At 34.6% G+C, this 22325-nt stretch overlaps 1 protein-coding gene across 1 annotated transcript in view; it reads right to left on the reverse strand.

Moving 5' to 3' along the window:
* Window positions 1-22325, reverse strand: part of Lama2 (laminin subunit alpha 2) — a 566319-nt gene that overhangs the window by 117890 nt on the left and 426104 nt on the right. The window contains exons 34-35 of the mRNA XM_076858266.2: window positions 20518-20616; window positions 3271-3382 (exon numbers count right to left, since the gene is read on the reverse strand). Coding sequence (XP_076714381.2) covers window positions 3271-3382; window positions 20518-20616 — 211 coding nt within the window. The remainder of the gene's footprint in view (window positions 1-3270; window positions 3383-20517; window positions 20617-22325) is intronic.

Raw genomic sequence — 22325 nt, forward strand, 5'->3', positions numbered from 1 at the left:
CTAATTTAGATCTGAGCACAAGCCATACTAGAGAAGGGAGAACATGGGATATAATTTCACTGTTTCTCTTGTGGTTTAGGCTCAAAGCTAAACTTATGCAGAAAAGAATGACATCAGAGAGAGAAAAGGAAAAGTTAAAAATGGCTACATGTTTTGGAATGCAGATCATTTTATTTTTAATTAAAATATTATGTAAAGAACTAAAGAAATTAATAGAGTACACAAAAAATGGCTTTAGCAAAATGATACTGTGTTAAGAATGCAAGCCTTTTAATAGAAGAGGTTTACTTGCTCTACTGCTTATATATCTGAGATTAAAACTTTTTTTTTTTTTTTAAAGAGAGAGTGAGAGAGGGAGAGAGAATTTTCATATTTATTTTTTAGTTATCGGCGGACACAACATCTTTGTTTGTATGTGGTGCTGAGGATCGAACCCGGGCCGCACGCATGCCAGGCGAGCGCGCTACCGCTTGAGCCACATCCCCAGCCCAGATTAAAACTTTTCTGAGCATTTTAATACTAAAGATGAATGTGTTATTTAATCTCTTACTCAGAGGTATATGTTGTCACTGCAATATATTTTCTTTTGCAAAGTTATTGAAAAATTTGTGAAATAAATATAGCTTTTGAATTTACTCATTTATTTGCACCTTATTTCATATGAGAATTTAAAGGAATTAAAATGTCTTTAAAACACGGTGACTCAATTCTCCTATAAGAAAAAATAGGAGTAAAGGAAAAAGATTAATGTGAATCAGGAAAAGTCTTACTAGACAAAAAGGCGTGTCATCATGTTCAAAACAATGGTCCCTAAATCTAGTTCCAAGCTGAGAAATCTCCGGAGTTATATAGTATCCCTAAAATAAAAATAAGCCAAATCTTCAGGATATGCCAGGATGTTTTTTGTACATAAATATGAAAGAAATCCTGAGATAGGTAAAGTAATCAACAATGAACACTGCTACTCTGACCTGAGAAACAGCCTAGAAGGGTGTCTAACCTCAGGTGCTATTATGTGTCAGGGCTTCGACACTAATGGGGTTCACCTATGTCCATTCATTCGTTCTAATAATGCATGGTGTAAAATATTCATGACCTAATGGAGAGTCATATCAAAGAAGATATTATAAAATTAGAGTGGGGACAAGGTCTTGGATGAAGAGAAGCTGATCATCTATAATGAGGCCATGACTTAAAGTGGGGGAGAGGTGAGTGCTCACTCCCTCTACCTAAACATAAAACCAAAGTGGACAAATGCCAGGCTGAAGCATTCACTTTTTCCATAGCAATTTATTGCCACTAATAAAGTGCAAAATTACTCATGACTTTCCCTATTGTAGCTTTGGTGGGTGGGAGGGGGGAGTCTGAGTATGTTGTTTGACCTATTTACATCTTAGCAAAAATTTAGTACACCTCTGGAATATTCTGGTTTGCTTTCATTCAATTTTAACAGCTGCATCAATTCTGCCAAATAGTGTCTGCTGGCAGAAGTGAGCAGTGCCCTGTTTTCCTCAGGTACAAAATCTCATGTCACTTCACATGAATTAGAAAAAGGTGTCTCATCTAGATAGATCACCTGACCAATGCACAATTTGGGGAAAAAGACACATTTTTTTTTTCAGTGTAATAAGTCAGAGAATATGGTCGTTGAACAAAACCCACATTAAACATCATCTCAAGTTTGCAAAACCCATGTTAAACATCATCTCCAGTTTGTCTCCACTGGTATCTGGTATGGGGCACAAACTGTACAATGGCCTTGGCCTTGCGGGGGGAAAAAAGTCCACAAATAAGTGTCTCTGGGCTGGGGATGTGGCTCAAGTGGTAGCACGCTCGCCTGGTTTGCGTGTGGCCCTGGTTCGATCCTCAGCACCACATACAAACAAAGATGTTGTGTTCACTGAAAACTAAAAAAAAAAAATATTAAAATTCTCTCTCTCTCTCTCTCCCTCTCTCACTCTCTTTAAAAAAAAAAAATAAGTGTCTCTGTGTCTCTGTGTGATGACGGGTGGAGGACTCACTGTAAAAGAGAAAGTGAGCAGTAATGACACTGTGGTCTATTAGTGCACGTGTTAGCACTTATTCTGATGTGCCAATGTTTCATTGAAATAATTTTTAAAATGAGTCTCTGGGATGAGTAGCATCTTGGTTCTGGGTGTTTGAAATTTCAGACAGAAGGAAATGAGAGATCTTAGAACATTAACTGGCTTCTTCAGGGAGCCACATGGGGGGAAACTGCTTTGCTTACCCTGGGATTTGTTGTTGTTATGGCTGCTGTTTGGGGAAGGGGACTTTTAAGTTGCATTCATGGAAAATAATCCCAGGGAAAGCATACCAATCTCATCTAACAGAGGATAAAGCACATAAGTTCACTGAGATTGTTCTAGTGGAAGTAACTTCTGTTTTAGATTCAGACATGTTTAAAACTCTGTTCCTAATTGCCATGTGGAATCTTCCTGTATGTGATATCTAAAGAATCTGCCTTGAAGTTTAGATCTTTTCCTGATTTATTAAACTATATTACAAAGCAAATGATCTAATATGCATAATGTTATAGAACAATAAAAATATTTCATTTTTAGAGAGAAAAACCCTACTTTTTAAAAACTTTCTTAACATGCATACATACTTATATTAATAGACATTTAAGAGCTAATTTTACTTTAGTGTGGTGTGGGCATTATCTGTTTTCATCAATTGGGTCTCAGCAGAGCTTTTGCCCAAAGATGGTTTCCTCTTTAACTCTCCATCATACTGGCAGTTGCCAACAACTAACTCCTAGGGAAATGTGGACAAAATGCAGGGGAGCTTCTGGTGAAGTAGCACATCCAAATCCCAAGCAACAGATGTTCATTAAAAATCTTTTACCAAGTATTTGAAAGGCCATTTTGAGAAATTAAAGTGCTGCTTTCATGTACCGAATAGATTATCAAATAAGCCTTTTTAAAAATTAAAAAATATTTTAAATAGTTTTGAACACAAAAATAGCAAAACGTAGTTTTCCCATGAGTAATTTAATAGTAATAGTCTTTCCTCAAGAATTTACCACTATTCTATGCTTACCATCATTACTTAATTGGCTATTGTCATTCATTTACCATTGTAGGTCACAGGTTCTCAGTAGATAATGTTCTTGAATATTTTAACAAAATATTTTGAAAAACTCAACCCTTGAATTTAGAAATAGCATCTTTACAAGAGAATCTTATAATCTCTTTTCACTATTTTCTATTGAGACAAATAATGATTACAACATGGTTTCTCTAATACCTTCTGCATCGTGGGCAAGCTTTTCAACAAATTCTCCAAGGGACTTTGCTCTTGTGTTGGTCCTCTCAGCATCCTGTCCCGTTTGCTCACCATCTGCTGTCACTTTGGTAGCCTAATGATCCAAATTTGGGAAAAGCATAATTAATAGAGATGATAAAGCTACAGTGAGATAAGCTCCCAGTGGCTATATTTTCTTTCAAATTTTACTTTGAGCCAAAAGCAATCGATGAATTATTGATCAGAAGTACTGGAAATGACACCCCATGTTCAAGTATACAATTAAACTTTATTACTTCTTCCATTAAATGAAAATAAGAGAGCTGTATTTAGTCTTTTAAAAAGACTCATTATATGTGATGGCACAGAAGAAGTGATAAAGCACAACTATTTTTGAAATATCTGTAAGGTGCTATTGCCAAAGTCTTTATGAAATCTTTGGGCTCCATGTGTTGCAGGTTTGTCTGCCTTTTATTTGAAAACATGAGGAGACCAGCAACCATCTCTTGGGGGAAGAATAGGCAGTCTGTCTCAATAAGCTTGATCCTATAGATTCAGTGTAGATCGATACGTTAATTAAAGAAACAAAGGGTAGAAGTGCTTAGTTATCCAGTAGTAAATGCTTAGTTTATAACACTTCAAAGATGCCAGTAAAACATCAAGAGAGAATAAATACTAACTTTTCTATATGACATTGGCAGAAATAGGGCACAGAACCATATACCATATGCAAAATAAAAAAGAACTCTCAAATAGCTCTACCTCCCAAGGAGGACCTTATACATATTTACCTCTGTTTACATTGAAGATGCCATTTGATACAATGGATGTATTCAGAGTTAAGACAGAGCATAGTCTAATACAAAAGGTCTGTAAAATGTTAAATGTTTCTTTAAAAGGCACTACAAAGTTTAGAGCACCTTGACACAGGTTTACTCTTCATTTTTCTATGTGTACACACATATGAATGAAAAGGACTTCTCTTTTACTAAAAGGATGTAATCTAACAACAATATGAATCAGAGAATCATAAACTGCCTCAATATTGCTGTGAATGTAGTCCAAGTTGGCAGAGTATTAATGTTCTACAGTCTTGACCAGGATCCTTACACTCTAAGCATGGCCAAAGGATTCATATTTCTCTATTATAAATATTTTAAATAGAACTAAATGTCTGGCCTGTACAGAAATGGCAAGAGATGCCACAGGAATTGCTCTGTATTTTGTGATTTCCCAGGGGCAGCAAGAAGTTTAATTTATGAAAGGTTTCAAGGTTTTGCATAAAAGATAGAATAAAAAAATCCAACTATTATCATCCAATTTCTCAATTTGCTAGTGTTAACAACACAAAATGATGAAACGGAAATAATCCATTGGAAAATTTAAAATCTTCTCTTTGTAGTTTGCTATACATATACACTGAGATTTGTAGAATATTAATCTTAATATATTTAATGTTCTAGATTTATTCTTCTAATGTATTAATAATGGGATTACTTTCACTTCTGGATTTAAAAAAATTCTTTTTGGAAGTAAATTGTGCATAAAATCCCTAGGTATTACAAGTATGTCCTAGTAATTTCTTGCATATGTTTGCATTCAAGAATCAGATGCTCAAATCACTTTTACACACACACACACACACACACAATACACACACAAGCACTTTACACATGTAGTTATTTAAGAGTTAGTTTTGAATCACTAAAGTCAACTTCTTCAGATGTCACAGGATTAGACATGGGGGAGTAAAGGGAAGGGAGGGGTGATAGGAATAGGAAAGACAGCAGAATGAATAGGACATAGCCTTCCTGTTTTTATACATGAATTCACGACCAGTGTAACTCCACGTCATGTACAACCATAAAATAGGAAGTTATGTTCCATGCATGTATGATATGTCAAAACACATTCTACTATCATGTGTAACTAAAATGAACAAATAAAAAAAAATTTTAAAAAGCATGCTACAGAAATTCGTCTTTTTCTCTTGTGACTTGTTTACTTTCATTTAATGAGTTTAATATTAAGAGTATTAGATGATATTTGAGAAAGGCATAAAACAGCTAATATCACCAAAACTAGAGTTCTCTAGTCTAACCATGTCTGTACTCTGATATCACTTCCATTTTCACCTAAATGGAAAACCATGATAAGGGACTCAATCTGCAATATGGTAATCGTCCAATATATTATCTTAAGAATTAATGGATCACCAGTACTGTTATCTCTTAATATGAAAAATATGTACATTATAATTTAAGCCAAATATTTATTTTTTGCTTTATCAGTATCTTTTCTGCATTACCAAATATTCATAATTTACCCAAGTATTCACACCATCAAGCTAACCAATTCTTATGAATAACTCAAGCATCAAACTTTTTAAAAAATTATGTACATAAGCACACCACTTCCCACATTCCACATGACCAAGATCACATTCATCGTCTTCACTTCTCCTATTGGCCTGCTGTAGTAGGTGTAATGTGAAAAGTCATTGGCAACAAACATTGAACTCTCAGTACCAATTGTATGAGTACTCCAATATTGAGATATCAAAGATCTTGCATGCCTTGTGATAAAAACATATTTACAAAGGAATCACTAAGGCTCTTTGCAATCAACCTCCCTGCCTTCCTTTTAGTATATTAAATATGCTAAGCTTTTCCCTTTTTAGAGACTTTTTGTATCCTGTTGTTTTTGCCTGTAATATGCTTCTTTTTGACTCTTTCAGTGATGGGACCTTTATCATCCATCAGTTTTCAATTTAAGTGGCTCTTCTTAGCCATTCCCAAGTGCCTATTCAGGTCTCCACATTTCTCCTGCATCAGGATACTTCCTTCATCGCATCATGCAGTTTAGAATTACTTATTTCATTTTAATAAATAAGTAATTGATTTACTATTACTGAGTTACTATTTGTCAACTACCTCCCAACTAAAAGGTAAGCTCTAAGAGGGCAAGTAGTTGGTCTATTTTTCTAATCACTTTGTATCCATCATCTAGTATAATGGCTAATTTACAGCTAATATTCTCTGAGTGTGCCTAAATAGATGACAGAAAAACAATTTTTCTATCACATCTTGTCACCCTCATTATCACATTACTATTCTTACTTATCTTCTTTTTTGGAAAAAATATTTTGTTTATATTATTGATTCTTAGCTTCTCTCCACTTACCCCAAATAAGTCCAAATTTTACAATTCAGTTCCAGTCTCATATTCTCTGGAAACGTATCCCTGCCTATTCTAGTGCATCTTCTCCTTAGATTTTTCAACCATCATTAGTACCATTCATAACTGCAATGGTAGTTACTTTACTAGGTGCTTTGCTATATCTAGCTCATCTTCATCTGTGGAGCCTAAAACTCAGACTTTCTTCTTTTTATTCCTTAGAGTGCAAGGCACGGTGCCTGGTAAATTGTAGGGGGTCAAAAATGTTGAGTGACTGGCTGATATAATGATAATCAAACCACCTAGCCCTTTCAAGTTCTAAAGCCTGTTGGAGGATTCCCAAGGCCATTCAAACTGACCATATGCCTGGAGCTATGCTTGCCAGCAAATGCAGACATCTGAGCAGTTTTCTGGGAATCTCTTAGAGCTCGTCAGAAGCTGTGGCTCAAGGGCTGCAGCTGAGTGCTTGGGAACACAGCCAGGCATGAGGGCCTCCAGTTGTAAACCACACTGTATTCTAGCCACTGTACTCATGGTAATTCAAAACTGAGCCTGTGATTATGCACTAAGCTCCATGCTGGTGAGGGTTGAGTAGAAGGAGGGGTGGGCAGAAGTTTTCAGAACTACCATAGGGCTTACTAAGAAAGACACCCTTCCTTTTCATGTACTAGAACTTTCCCTCTTGGCTACAATCCAAGAGAGGAGGAGATGAGAGTTTCCTGACACCGAAAGCATTGACTTATGTGGATTAGCACTCTGCAAGATGGTTTATAGAGTCAGACTCAGCTGTGCCCAGATTGATATGTGTGTTTGGAAAGGTTTACATCACTCTCGTAGGTCTCATTCACCCTAACTGATTTTAGAGGTATGTGGGGGCATGATTGTTACTTTCACACAGGTGAAAGTGAAGGTACAGAAAGATTTAGTGGCTATGTAAATTCATACATCAGAAATTTGGGACAAAAAGACAAATTTGTACAATATTTGTCTGTACCAAATACTATTTTATATTTGGCTAACATCCAGAAGGACTGGAACAAATATAAAAAAGCTTAGCATTCTGAGGGAGGAGAAAATCGCTACAGCTTGTGTAGTACATTACTTGTCATTACTTGTACATGTAAGTTTTGGCCTTTAGTCAATTAACATGAGGTCTATAACAGAACAACATCTAGATATATTTTTTAAAAGCATGTCTAATTATATTGTAGTGAAGTTGAAGAGTCACTCTGGTCAAAATAAACCATGAAAGATACCATAAAGGAGGACCACGACAAATGTTCTACTACCTATAGATAGTAGTGATTGCTAGTGTATCATTGTGAAAGTAAAATTCACAAAACTCAGGTTTCCCTAGGACATGCTAATATAATGCTCCATATATATGAATGCTCAATAATACATGATAGGGGCTATCTGCTGGACCCAGCTTGGTCTTCCTGTGTTTCACCAAATTATCATCCCCATCCCTTAGTCATCTTTCTCTCGTTCACTATTATCTTGTTCTTTTAGTATTTGACAATTATCTCATTTATTGTAATATGATGTACAGGTTTCCCTTGATTCTCTAGCTTAGATTTTCTTATTTTAGCATCCCCTTGCCTCTGTACTGCCATCATTCCAATGTTCGTCTGTAAAGATGCCTTACACAGTATCTCACATGCATCTTTCCTACCTTTGGTTACCTTTATTTTTTTTAACATTCAAGTTCACTCAGGTCTCCCCCACGCCCTTTTATTTTCCTTTTATTTTCTGGCTTTTGTTTTTAAAGTATTTGTACCCAGGCAGCATGCATCTCCATTAGGTGCACATTAAATTACTTCTGAACAATATAGCTGTTACTCTCTTGCTTTAGTTCAAGCAGTTCTCACTGTGCCCCTTGAAATCTGTGCATAATTTTCTTGGTTGGATATTACTAGTGTCTTTTATTTTCTGGATTCTTTATGTTAAAACTAGAAGCTAATGGAGCAAATCTAACTGCTCAATAGACAACAATGCTTAAATGTCATCCACCTATGCACTTATAGATTCATATGGTTACCTGCTAAAATTAAATTTCAGGTCTACTCATTTATATGATATTCTCAAGGGTCATCTTTAAACACTACCAATTCTGTATACTAAGTGGCAGTGAAGCACTTCTCAGGCAAGGTGCTAGACCAAAAACACACAAGGAAAGAGACGAAAAACAACCATTTAACCCTGTGGGATGATAAAACACCAGTTTCAAGTGGAATATCTACTTAAATATCTCAGGTGACAATTTTGAAAGTTCCAAATCAAATACATATGATTTATTATTACACCCTATCTCTCTCTTAAAATAAAAAAGCAGAAATAAAAAATATTGTTCACTATTTCAACTTTTGAAAATATAAATAAGCCATTGTATACATATAATATTGTTAGCACTTGAATAATTCAAAAGCCAGTTTCATCATTTTAAGAGTGCTTCATCTTAATTAAATTTAATTTTCAATAGGCAGCAAAAATGTAAATAACACTAAACTCTAATATTTTATATAGTTCAAATTATTATGTAGCATTTTCTTCTCATAGAATATAAACATTTGAGAGTCATTTATCACAGAAGATACAAAATTTAAGAAAACTACAAATATATGTCTGATTTTAATATACTTTAGAGAAACTCAGAATGAGAGCTTACTTTGAATTCTTCTAGCTTTTATGTTTTTGTTCAAATGCTATTATTGAATTATTCACAATTAATTCATTAAACAAATATTAACTGAACACCTCATCACGTGTGTGTGTGTGTGTGTGTGTGTGTGTTTGTGTGCTTGTGTGACCACCTTGCTCCCAAGCACCCAGGCCAGTTCATTCATATATATATATATATATATATATATATATATATATATATATATATATATATATATATATATAAATTATATGATGTTAAAGATACCACAATGAACACACACATACACACACAAAAACAAAACAAAACAAAACAATGGGTATTTTGTCTTTTTTGGAAATTATAGTCTGATGGGGTAGAGTTATTTGTCAAATAATCATGCCAATAAATTTATAGAAATAAACTGGAGAACACAGTGGTATAATAAAAAAAAACACAGTGGTATAATAAAACCCTATGAGGAATGTCACAGAAGACTTTCGTGAGTTGAGATTTGAAATGTGAACTGGAGTTAAGAGAAATTAATAAGATGTTTGGGGACGGGGGATACCATCAAGGCAGCAGAAAAAACAATGTGTGGTAAGGCTCCACGATGGGACAAAGTGACAAAGTGATGGAATCGCGGAAATGTTGGTATCATTGCAGTGGCACAAGTGGTGGGAGAGGTGGCAAAGGTGGAATTTTGGCCCTTATCCTAATACCAAAGATGAGCCAGAAAAAGAGTTCTCTTCACCTCACTGTTTCTTTTACTGAGAGGAAACTTTTCAGTTTGAATCCATCACATTTATTAATTCTTGATTTTTTTTTTTAAAGAGAGAGTGAGAGAGGAGAGAGAGAGAGAGAGAGAGAGAGAGAGAGAGAGAGAATTTTTTTAATATTTATTTTTTTTAGTTCTCGGCGGACACAACATCTTTGTTTGTATGTGGTGCTGAGGATCGAACCCGGGCCGCACGCATGCCAGGCGAGCATGCTACCGCCTGAGCCACATCCCCAGCCCTAATTCTTGATTTTATTTCTTGTACTTTAGGAGTCTTGTTAAGGAAGTAGGGCCCTAATCCGACATGATGAAGATGGGCCTACTTTTTCTTTTATTAGGTACAAGGTCTCTGGTCTAATTCCTGGGTCCTTAATACACTTTGAGTTGAGTTTTGTGCATGGTGAGAGATAGGAGTTTAATTTCATTTTGCTGCATACGGATTTCCAGTCTTCCCAGAACCATTTGCTGTATGTTTTTGGCATCTTTGTTTAGTATGAGCTACTATTTTTATGTGGGTTTGTCTCTGTGTCCTTTATTCCGTACCATTTGTCTACAAGTCTATTTTGGTGCCAATACCATGCCATTTTTGTTACTATTGCTCTGTAATAGTGTTTTTTAAGGTCTAGTATACTGATGCCACTTGCCTTACACTTCTTGCTAAGGATTGCTTTGGCTATTTTGGGTCTCTTATTTTGCCAGATGTATTTCATTATTGCTTTTTCTATTTCTATGAGAAATTTAATTGGTAATTTATTGGAATTGCATTAAATCTGTATAGTGCTTGGGCTGGGGATGTACCTCAAGCGGTAGTGCGCTCGCCTGGCATGCATGGGGCGCTGGGTTTGATCCTCAGCACCACATAAAAATAAAATAAAGATGTTGTGTCCACCTAAAAGTAAAAAATAAATATTAAAAAATTCTCTCTCTCTCTCAAAAAAAATCTGTATAGTGCTTTTGGAAGTATGACCATTTTGACAATATTAATTTTGCCTCTCCTAGAACAAGAAAGATCTTTCCATCTTTTAAGGTCTTCTTTAGTTCCTTTCTTTAGAATTCTGTAGTTTTCATTGTAGAGGTCTTTCATCTCTTTTGATAAGTTGATTTCAAAATATTTTATTTTTTTTAGGATATTGTGAATGGGATAGTTTTTCTAATTTCTCTTTCAGAGGATACGTCACTGAAGTACAGAAATGCATTTGATGTACGAGTGTTGATTTCATAACCTGATACTTTTCTGAATTCATTTATTAGTTCTAGAGGTTTTCTGGTGAAATTTTTCAGAACCTCTTAAGTATTGAATCATGTCGTTGGCAAATAGTCATAGTTTGAGATCTTATTTTCCTATTCATATCCCTTTAATTTCTTTCATCTGTATAATTGCTCTGGCTAGAATTTCAAGAACTATGTTAAATAGAAGTGGTGAAAGAGGGAATCTCTGTCTTGCTACAGTTTTTAGAGGGGTGCTTTCAATTATTCTCCATTTAGAATGATGTTGGCCTTGGGCATAGCATAGATATAGCTTTTACAATATTCAGATATGTTCCTATTATCTCTAATTTTTTTGGTGTTTTGAACATAAAGAGGTGCTGTATTTTGTCAAATGCTTTTACTGCATCTATTGAGGTGATCATATGATTCTTATTTTTAAGTTTATTGATGTGATGAATTACATTTATAGATTTCTGTATGTTGAACCAACCTTGCATCCCTGTGATGAACCCCACTTGATCATGGTGCACTATCTTTTCAATATGTTTTTGTATTCTATTTGCCAGAATTTTATTGATAATTTTTGCATCTATATTTATTAGAGATATTGGTCTGAATTTTTCTTTCCTTGATGTGTCTTTGTCTGGTTTTGGAAACAGGGTGATATTGGCCTCAGAGAATGAGTTTGGAAGTGTTTCCTCTTTTTCTATTCCATGGAATAATTTGAGGAATATTGGTATTAGTTCTTTAATGAAGGTCTTGTAGAACTCAGCTGGGAATCCATCTGGTCCTGGACTTTTCTTGTTTGGTAGGCTTTTGATGCTGTCTTCTCTATCATTGCTTGAAATTGATCTGCTTAGCTTGAGCATATTGTCCTGATTCAGTTTGGGTAAGTCATATGTTTCTAGAAATTTGTTGAAGTCTTCAAGATTTTCTATTTTATTGGAGTACATATTTTCAAAATAGTTTCTAATTATCTTCTGTATTTCTGTCGTGTCCATTGTGATATTTCCTTTTTCATCATGGATGTTATTAATTTGAGTTTTCTCTCTCCTTCTCTTCGTTAGTGTGGCTAAAGATTTATCAATTTTATTCGTTTTTCAAAGAATGAACTTTTCATTTCGTCAAATTTTTCAATTGTTTCTTTTATTTCAATTTCATTGATTTCAGCTCTGATTTTAATTATTTTCTGTCTTCTACTACTTTTGGTGTCCATTTGTTCTTCTTTTGCTAGGGCTTTAAAATGTGATGTTAGGTCATTGATGGTCGTTTTTCCTCTAAGCTTTCTTTCTTCAAATTTTCCTCTGTCTGACTAGCTGGAGAGACCTTCTCTTTTGCTTGACCTGACATGTTTTCTACCACAGTTTGGACCTCTAACAATTTACTTAACAGTTTTTCGGTTTGTTTTTTACTAGTTTCTAATCTACTATAAAGGTAATGCAACCCAATAAGGTAGCATAAAACAAAACCAAAACAGAATGAAACAAAAACGGAGCAAAGAATAGTTGTATCAATTTTCTCTTTCTCAGGGCCAAACAACTTCAAGCCTTGAGCCAACCATTTTTCCCAGTTTGCCTGAGAAAATTCTAGGGATAGGCAGCTTGAAACAAAAACAAAATAAATCAAAAGAAGAACACATTGTTTTTTGAAATGGTCACCCATTCTGTCGCCTTCCCTCAGGGGCAAGCAGTTTTACTCACCTCCAAGTTTCAGGCGCTCCCCGTACAGGGCCACCAGTTGCCGCAGTCTGGCTGGGCACAAGATCACGAGCCACTCAAACAGGAACAAACTTTATTTGAAAAAACCGCCAATACCACTTTCGTGCCCGGGAAGATTCCCGATCCACCCACTCGGCGTTCTGCCGGTTTCTTCCCGGAACCCCAGCGCAAGCTCCTCCCCCGGAATTCCCTCCTACTGCACTTTCCCAACCAATGGGAACTCTCCAGGAGTCCCGCAGCAGGCCAAGGTAAACAGCAGGAGTCCGGTATCCATATGAATGTAATTTTTAACATAATCATATCATCTCAATGGCTAGCTGGCATCACCTTTCAATCAAAAATGCCATGCATCATATTAATTGGCTGTGGCTCCCAGCACAATGGTAAGATCAAGTTGAAAATAGAATTTCAATTTCTGAGCTTGAAGATAAGGTATATACAACAGAACATTTTAGATAACATTAATGATAAAAAATAACAATAAAGTATAACCAGAATATTCATGAGTTGTGGAACAACATTAAGAAAACTAACTTAAGACTCAGCAGTATTGAACAAGGAGCAGAGATACAGGCTAATGGCATTGGTAATCTATTCATTGAAATAATAGAAAAATTTCCAAACCTTGAAAATGAGATGGACATTCAGTTACTGGGTGCATTTAGAACCTCCAAATAAATAAGACCAGAAAAGAATCTCTCCATAACACATTATAAATAAAATGCCCAAACTTTAGAACAAAGAAATAATTTTAAAAGCTGCCAAAGAGAAATGCCAGGTCACCTATAAAGGAAAAAAAAATCAGAATAAGAGCAGATTTTTCAGCAGAAACCATAAAGTCCAGGAGGGCTTGGAATGACATATTTCAAGCACTGAAAGAAAATAACTACCAACCTAAATTGCTATATCCATCAGTTTCCTTCAGAATCATGGAAAATCCTTCCAAGAACAGCACAAATTAAAGGTTCATGCCTACTAAGCCAGCATTGAAGAAGACACTTACAGGGACCTTACACAGAGTAGATATATCAAAGAAAAGCACAGGAAAAATAAATCTCATTAGAAGAACAGATGAGCAAATGAGAATTAGGATCAAATAAAACATTAGAAATAAAACAAAAGGACAAGTGTTAATACATAACTCTATAATAACACTGAAATGTAAATGGTTTCAATTCTTCAATTAAAAGACATAGTTAGGCATTTTAGATTTAAAAATAAAACCCAATTATATACTACCTGAATGAAGCACACTTTTTAGGAAAATATATCCACAGGCTGAAAGTGAAAGAATAGAAAATGATATTTCATACCAATGGAAACTGAAAGTAAGCAGGAGTAGCTGCTTTTATATTGGAGAAAGTAGATTTTAAGACAAAATTAGTCAGAAGACACAAAGAAGTTCACTATGTATTAGCAAAGACAATAATGCAACAAGAAGATGTAATAACTTTTAATAGTTATGCCTCAACATTGGTGTACCTGATTATATAAAACAAACACTGCTCAACATTGAAAGGGACAAATAAATGAGAATGGTGGGAACATACATTTAAGAGGATATTTCTATTAAATGAACCCACTGCACTAACTCCCTACATGGATTCTCTGCCAAAAAGCAATCTGCCTGAAGCCCTACCTGGCCTGAGGGGAAAGGAAACGTCACATTCCTCAACAAAATGAGGCAGGGAATAGAAGGCTTGGTCTTCAGTGTAGATAATGAATGATGGGGGTCAAGAGAGGGTTGACTGGTTTGCTATCACCGGGTTGCTAACAGATAACATAAAGGCTCAGATGGAACCTAATACAATTATACTGGGTGGTTTAAAAACCCCTCTATCACTAATAAATAGGTTATTCAGACATCAAATCAAAAAAGTTACCACAGAAATATACTGTAGATCAAACAGACTTAACAGACACCACAGAGTATTTCAACCAAAAACAGCTAAATATATTTTCTTCTCAGGTGTTCATGAAACTTTCTCCAGAAAAAAAATCACATTTTAAGCCAGAAGGTAAGTCCTCAAAAATACCAAAGAAGCTGAAATAATTTCTTGCATCTTATCAGATTATAATAGAATCAAATTATAAATCAACAACAGCAACTAGAACTACAGAAAATATAAATACATGGAGATTGAGCAATGAACTTTTGAGTGATTAAATGAATCATAAAAAGAATCAGGGGAGGAATTTTAAAAATTCTTTGAATCAAATGAGAACAGGAGACAATATACAAGAATCTCTGGGATGCAGTAAAGGCAGTGCTAAGAGGAAAGTTTATAAACATTGACATTAAAAATATCAAGAAAGATCCTAAATAAATAACCTAATGATATATAATACATTAATATCTTAGAAAAATAATAATGAACTGCCTAAAAACTGGTAGAAGAAAAGAAAAAATAAGATCAGAACTGAAATAATGATACAGACTAAAAGAACAATGCAAATATCAATAAAATAAAGATATGGTTCCTTAAAAGTATAAACAAGATTGCCAGACCTTAGACAAACTTAGCAAAAGAGAGAAATAAAACCAAAATTAACAAAAATAGAAATGAAAAAAGGGATGATATCACTATAGACATCACTGAAAATCAGATGATCATTAGGGGTTATTTTGAAAACTTATATTCCAATTAATTTGAAAATCTAGAAGAAATGGATAAATTTCTAGACATACACATCCCACCAAAACTGACCCAAGAGGATACAGAAAACTGAAACAGACCAGTAATAAGAAATGAGAAAAAAACAGTAATAAAAAGCCTTCTACAAAGAAAAGCCAAGTACCAGATGGATTCACTGCTGAATTCTATCAGACTTTAAAGCAAAAGGAATGCCATGCTCCTTAACTAATTTCATGAAATAGAAAGGGAACATTTCTAAATTCTTTCCATGAAGTCATTATCACCCTAATACCAAAATCAGATAAGGATGTATCAAAAAGAAAAAGAAAAAAGAAGGAAAAAGAAAAAGAAAGAAAAGAAAAATACACACCGATATTCTTAATAAACATAGATACAAAATTCTTGATAAAATGGTAGCAAATTGAATTTAACAACACATTAAAAGATTATACCCATGATTAATTTGGTTTCATCCAATGATGCAACAATGGTTCATTAAATGTAATATATCATATTTATGGAATCAAGAAAAAAATTCAAAATTATGAAAGCCTTGGAAAAAATTCAGCACCTCTTCATGATTTAAACTCTGGAAAAAACTAGGGATAGAAGAAAACAGCTGAACCTCACAAAGGACATATATAACAAATCCAAAGCTAGCATCGTCCTGAAGGGAGAAAACTGAAAGCATTTTCTCTAAATCAAGAAAAAGGCAAGGATGTTTTCTCTCACCACTCCTATTCAATATAGAACTTGAAATTTTAGCCCAATTCAGCAAGATAAGAAAAAAAGGGGGATACAAATAGGAAAGGAAGTTGTCAAATTATCACTGTTTGCAAATGATGTGATCCTATACTTAGAAGATCCTTAAAAGTCCACCAGCACTTCTGGAGCTGATAAACAAATTCAGCAAAGAGCAGGATATAAAATCAACATACTAAAATCAATAGCTTTTCTATACATTAATTTAACTCATTTATTAAACAATGAATCTACTGAAAAGAGAGAAAACAATTTTATTCAGCATAACTTCAAAATACATAAATAAAATACTTAGTAATAAATCTAAATAAAAAAATGAAAAACCTATCCAATAAAAATTAAAGAACACTGAAAAGAAATTAAAGAATACACCAGAAGATGGAAGGAGCCCTCATGTTTTTGGAGAGGCAAAATTAAGTTTGTTAAAATAGTCATACTTCCAAATGTGATACAGGTTCAATGTAATGTTTTGATGGAGACATCAAAATGTCTGTTTTTCCCAGAACTAGAAAAACAATTTGAAATTTCACATGGGAAAATAAAAGATTCAGAATAGAAAAAACTATTTTGCGCAAATAGAGTAAAGTTGTAGGCATAACCACACCTGACTTAAAACTATAATACAGAACTACTGTAATCAAAGCAGCATAGTACTGGTACAAAAATAGACACATGGACCAATGGAACAGAACAGAAAACAGAGGCAAACTCACACAGATAGCCATCTGATTCTTAACAGAGTTACCAAACGTATTCACTAGAGAAAAGACCTTTAAACAAATAGTACTGTGAAAACTGAATATTCATATGTAAAAGATTGAATCTAGACCCACATGTCTCATTCTGCACTAAAGTCGATTCAAAAGGGATTAGCAACCTAAGAATAAGACCAGAAACTTTGTAACTCCTACAAGAAAATGTAGGGGAAACATTTTAGCATGTTAGCATAGGGAGCAACTTCTTCTATAGGACTCCTATAGCTCAGGAAATAATACCAACCATGAATAATTGAGAGAGCATCAAACTAAAAATCTTCTATATAGCAATGAAACAACAGCATAAAGAGAGAATTTTAGAAAATCTTTGCCAGCCACTCTTCTGACAGAGAATTAATATCCAGAACACACAAAGAACTTGAAATTCTTAACATAAAAAAATAAAGAAAAAAGAAAAGAAAACCCAAATAACCACAATCAATAAAATCAATAAATAGACAAATGAACTAAACAAATAGGCAGCAATTATATATATATATAAAAGCTTACCATCTTTTGCCATCAGGGAAATGCAAATCAAAAGTATGATATTTTATCTTATTCCAGTTAGAATGGCAATCATTAAGAGTGAAAATAATAATAAATGCTGTTGAGGATGAGGGGGAAGGAAACCATAAACTGTTGGTGGGATTTTACATTAGTAGAGTTAGCATGGAAATCAGGATGGAGGTTCTGGAAAAGACTATGAATAGAATCACTATATGATCCAGTTACACTACTTGTTAGTATTTATCTAAAAGAATTGAAGTCAGCATACTACAAAGATACATGGCTAGCCAAATCAGGGGTGGGGTATGGGAAAGAGCATCATAAAATTGGTAGAACCAATCAAAAGCACTTTCAAGAGAAGGGGAGTCTTAGCCACTAGGTTAATGACTAGGATAATACTAGTTATGGCTGACATCAGAATCATCTGCAGAGAGATCTTTACAATCCTAGTTTTGGACTATACCTCTGACATAAAAAAGAAAGTTATTCCTGTATATTGGCAATGCCAAAGGTACAATCATGAAAGAAATAATTGACAAGCTGGACATGATGAAAATTGAAAAGTTCTGCTCTGTGAAATATATTCTTACAAGAATGAGAAGGCAACCTAAAGTTGGAAAAGATACTTGCAAACAACATATGTGATAAACAACTGTTATATAAAATACAAAAAAAAAAAAACCACTTGAAATTTGACTGTAAGAAAACAACACAATTAAAAATAGGAGTAAGATTCCTTCTCAGAGAAGATACATAGATGGCAAATAAGTAGATGAATATGTACAATGTCATACATCATTAGAGGATTACAAGTGAAACAAAAATGAGATACCATAAACACCTTTTAGAATGACTCAAATCCAGATCACTGATATCACCAAATTCTGGTGAGGATGTGGAGCCACAGAACTCTCATTCATTGTTGGTTAGAATATAAAATGGCACAGCCGAATGGGAAGACATTTTCTTAATTTCTTATAGCACTAAACACAGTCTTAACAAAAAAATTCAGCAATCAAACTAGCTTGTTTTTTTTACCCAAATGACTAAAAAATATTTTCACACAAAAATTTGAATACAGATATTCACAGGCACTTTATTCATATTGCCAAGCTTGGAAGCAACTAGTGTCCTACAGTAAGTGCCTGGATAAACTGATACATCCAGACAATGTAATATTCTTCAGCAGTAAAAAGAAACAAGCTATTAAGTCATGAAAAGATATAAACTTTAGGTGCATATTACTAAGAGAAAGAAGCCAATCTATAAAAGCTGTATCCTATGTGATTCCTATTACAGGACATTTGGACAAAGACTATAGACACAGTGAAAAGATAAGCAGTTGCTATGGGTTAGGGAGGGAGGATAATGTGGAGGTGGAGCACAAATGATTTATAGGGCAGTGGTACTCTTTGGTAGCATACTGTAATGATGAGTACATATCAAGATGTGTTTGTATGGAATATATAATTCCAAGAATAATCACTAAGATAAACTTTGGATGTTGGTTGATAAAAATATAGCACTAAAGGTGCATTGATCCTAACAAAAGCACCATTCTGATGGGGGAAGTGAATAGTAAGGGTGGCTGTGGGTATAGGAGGGCCATATAATATTAGTCAACTATACACCGATATATGGATATATATATATATATATATATATATATATATATATATATATATGGATATATGGATATATATATCTGTGTATAGTTGACAAATACTATCTCCATTCACCTAAATGTCACACACACGTACAGGCTTGCACATAAACACATAAATAAACACACACACACACACACACACACACACACACACACACACGACTAAGAGGTCCTTGAAGATAGATTGAGCCTCACTAATATTTTTCATTTGACAACCCTTGGGGCTTTGTATGTAGTAAACATATAAATTGAATTGAATTGAATTTACTCTGCTATGATTCATTTAAAATATATTATTTAGTAATAGTCGTATAACAGATAAATTATTAAATATAAAATTAATATGAGATTCATATACTCATTAATTAATTTAATGTCTATGTACATTTGGCAAGAAACTATGTACATTCTATATTGCTGGTTTGAGATTTAGAGAAAGTGTTTAGTATGCTACTTGTAACCTCAGGGCCATTGTTTAGCACTATGTGCTCAGAAGCCATTTGATTTCCCTGTGGAAATTTTCCTAATCCAGCTGCAGTTTATGTGAAAAAAGTACTGAGCGAATGGGAATCTGCCCCATGTTCCTGGTTAGGTCCTTGAGTAGTGAATTGATAGCCATTGTTGATTCATTTCACTATCATGGCCTGAGGCAGCTCTTCTTTAAAATGCAAAATGAAGTAGATAGTCTCTAAAACCTTCTAACTCTAGTATCCTTTGTATTTTAAAGCTTAAATTTGGATAATCAACTCAATTCCTACAGAGCAGGCTGGATTCTTGTTCATGCATTTTTCTGACCACAAGATGGCGGGCTTTATGTTATTTTCCTCAACAAAAAAGAACCTTAGCACTCTTGCATTTTGAAAATTTAAAACTACCAATTCCTGAAAAAGTCTGATAAATGCGACATGGACTTTGTATGCTGACTCTCAAGGGTGTCTTGAATGTTTGGGATTTTCACAATAAAGAATATTACTCTTTTTTTGAGTAAGAATACTGATCTGATGGAGACTGTTTTTATACAAATGAAAAATCCTAGGAGGAGATCAAAGAGACTACAAGTATTTTCATTTGTTTTTCCTTCCACAAATCAAGGACAATGCTTTTGAAATTTAAAATTGATAAAAACTTTAGCATAAATGTTACTGAATACAGTTTTCAAAATACATTGTAATTCTCATATTTGGGGTCTTTTCCTTGATATTTCCTAAGTATCACAATCATTTCTTTTTGTTGTTGGGAAGGGGGATGTCTGCTACTGGTTTTTAAGATTTGATTTGAAGCAGAAGAAGCAAGTCCTGGTGTGCATTGAACTGGGAAGAAAAAGATTAGGGACTCTTTTAGTTCCTATGGAAATTAATTTCTTATATCTATCTACTTAGGAAGACTTTGCCAACTTACCCTGGTCAGAAGCTCATTCATTTCCATCACAAGTGTATTCAGATTGCCTTCTGCCAACTGAATAAGCCTCTCAGGGGCCCGCTGGGGTGAGAGCAGGTGCTGAAAAACATTTCATCCCATACATACTTCAGTAAGTGGTTTTGCAGTAATCATTGGGTTGAATGGCACACAGTTTTCCTACATATACAAAAAAAACCTGGTTTATCACTTTGAATAAAAAATAACAACCCTACACACTGAGCATTATGTCAAATACTCAGGCAAATAGCAGAAAGAAAAAAAAGTAGTAATTTATTGAGAATTTACAGTGCAAACTTTTTTTTTTTTTTTTTTTTTTTTTTTGCGTAGTTGCTATTTCACTTCTTACAAGAGTCCTATCTAGTCAATGTTATTCCATTTTGTGGATGTGGCTTACAGAGAGTTAAAAATCTGTGCAAGATCACACAGCTAATAGCAAGTAGAATTAAGATGAACCTTCACAACGCTCCTGGTTCCAATTAGCAGAGACACAGTTTACAGGCACAAAGGAGCTAACAGTAGCACTTGGCATAGATATCCTGGCACTAACTGGCCTGGACTTAGAATAGGTAAGAGCTGGCCTGGCATTCACAGGCTACTTTCTTCTCCTGTTGAATATACAATTTCACAAGATTAGATAGGGTCACTCTGTGATAGTGGTGAGTAAAAAGGAAAAATGAGACCATTCTATAATCTTATCTAAGCACAGACAATACCATTTCCCTGGGCTTAGATAATACCATAAAATCCTATTTCCTGGCTAATATGAAGGACCAGTTTCTTCACTCATAGTTTGTTTCCCTCTGTGCTTCCTAGATAGTCATTAGACTATTGAATTATATAATTATTCCCTCTTGCTAACAGCACCCAATTGAGTACTAACCCCTGCTTCCTGGAAACTGCCCTCATACCACCCAGCTCTAGCCCAATGTACTATATACCTTCTTCCTAACACCCTCTTATGGAGACAGCCCACTGTTCTCCCTGGTGTTCCATGTCCTAGCTGGAGTGAGCTAATAAACCCAGCTTTATTCTACCATTTGTGTTCTCTTGGTGGTCTTTAGATTGGACCTAGGGACCACTACCACAGTGAAGAACTGAAGAAAGAGATTAAATAATTTGCTTAAGGGTTTAAAACATCAAAATGGGATCTTAAGGATCCAACTACTTAATGAATTATGTAATAAGAATACACAGAATCAGGAGAGTTTGGGATTTAAAGAAAGCCAAGCTCATTCGGATTAACACCCAGATGTAAGAGGGTAGGTAACTGAAGTCCTCAGCTTGGTGACAGTTGGGACCTTTTCCCCAGTGCCCTTCAGCACTTCATTGTTCATTACTTAAGTACAATTTTTTAAAAATACTTACATCCAACTGAAATGTTTGCTTTTCTAATTTAATTTCTTTTCTTTGTATTCCCTTCATGCGCATGGAAAATAACTGGTCGGCATTCTCTTTGTGGAAACTCTTTATATCCCTGAATATTAGGACAATGAAGTTAAACTCAGAATCCTCTGCCTGCTTTCAAGGTTGTCCTTCATATCACCTTGCCCTACTCCAGTCCTCAGCTTTATCTGTCACTAGCAGACCTGACTTTTAATGTCTGCTAGATATGCCTCATTCATACCTCTCCCTCTGCTCACATGGCATGACTCCATGGCAAGAGCAAGCAGGGGCTGTGCATTAGGGAGATCTCACCACTGGTTCACTGGGTCCTCCCTGGCAAGTTACTTTCTACTTTCTCTCTCTGAGTTTTATAGACATTCTTGGTTTTTTTTTTTGTTGTTGTT

This window comes from Callospermophilus lateralis, chromosome 6 (genome assembly GCF_048772815.1).
Source record: "Callospermophilus lateralis isolate mCalLat2 chromosome 6, mCalLat2.hap1, whole genome shotgun sequence".
NCBI lineage: Eukaryota > Metazoa > Chordata > Mammalia > Rodentia > Sciuridae > Callospermophilus > Callospermophilus lateralis.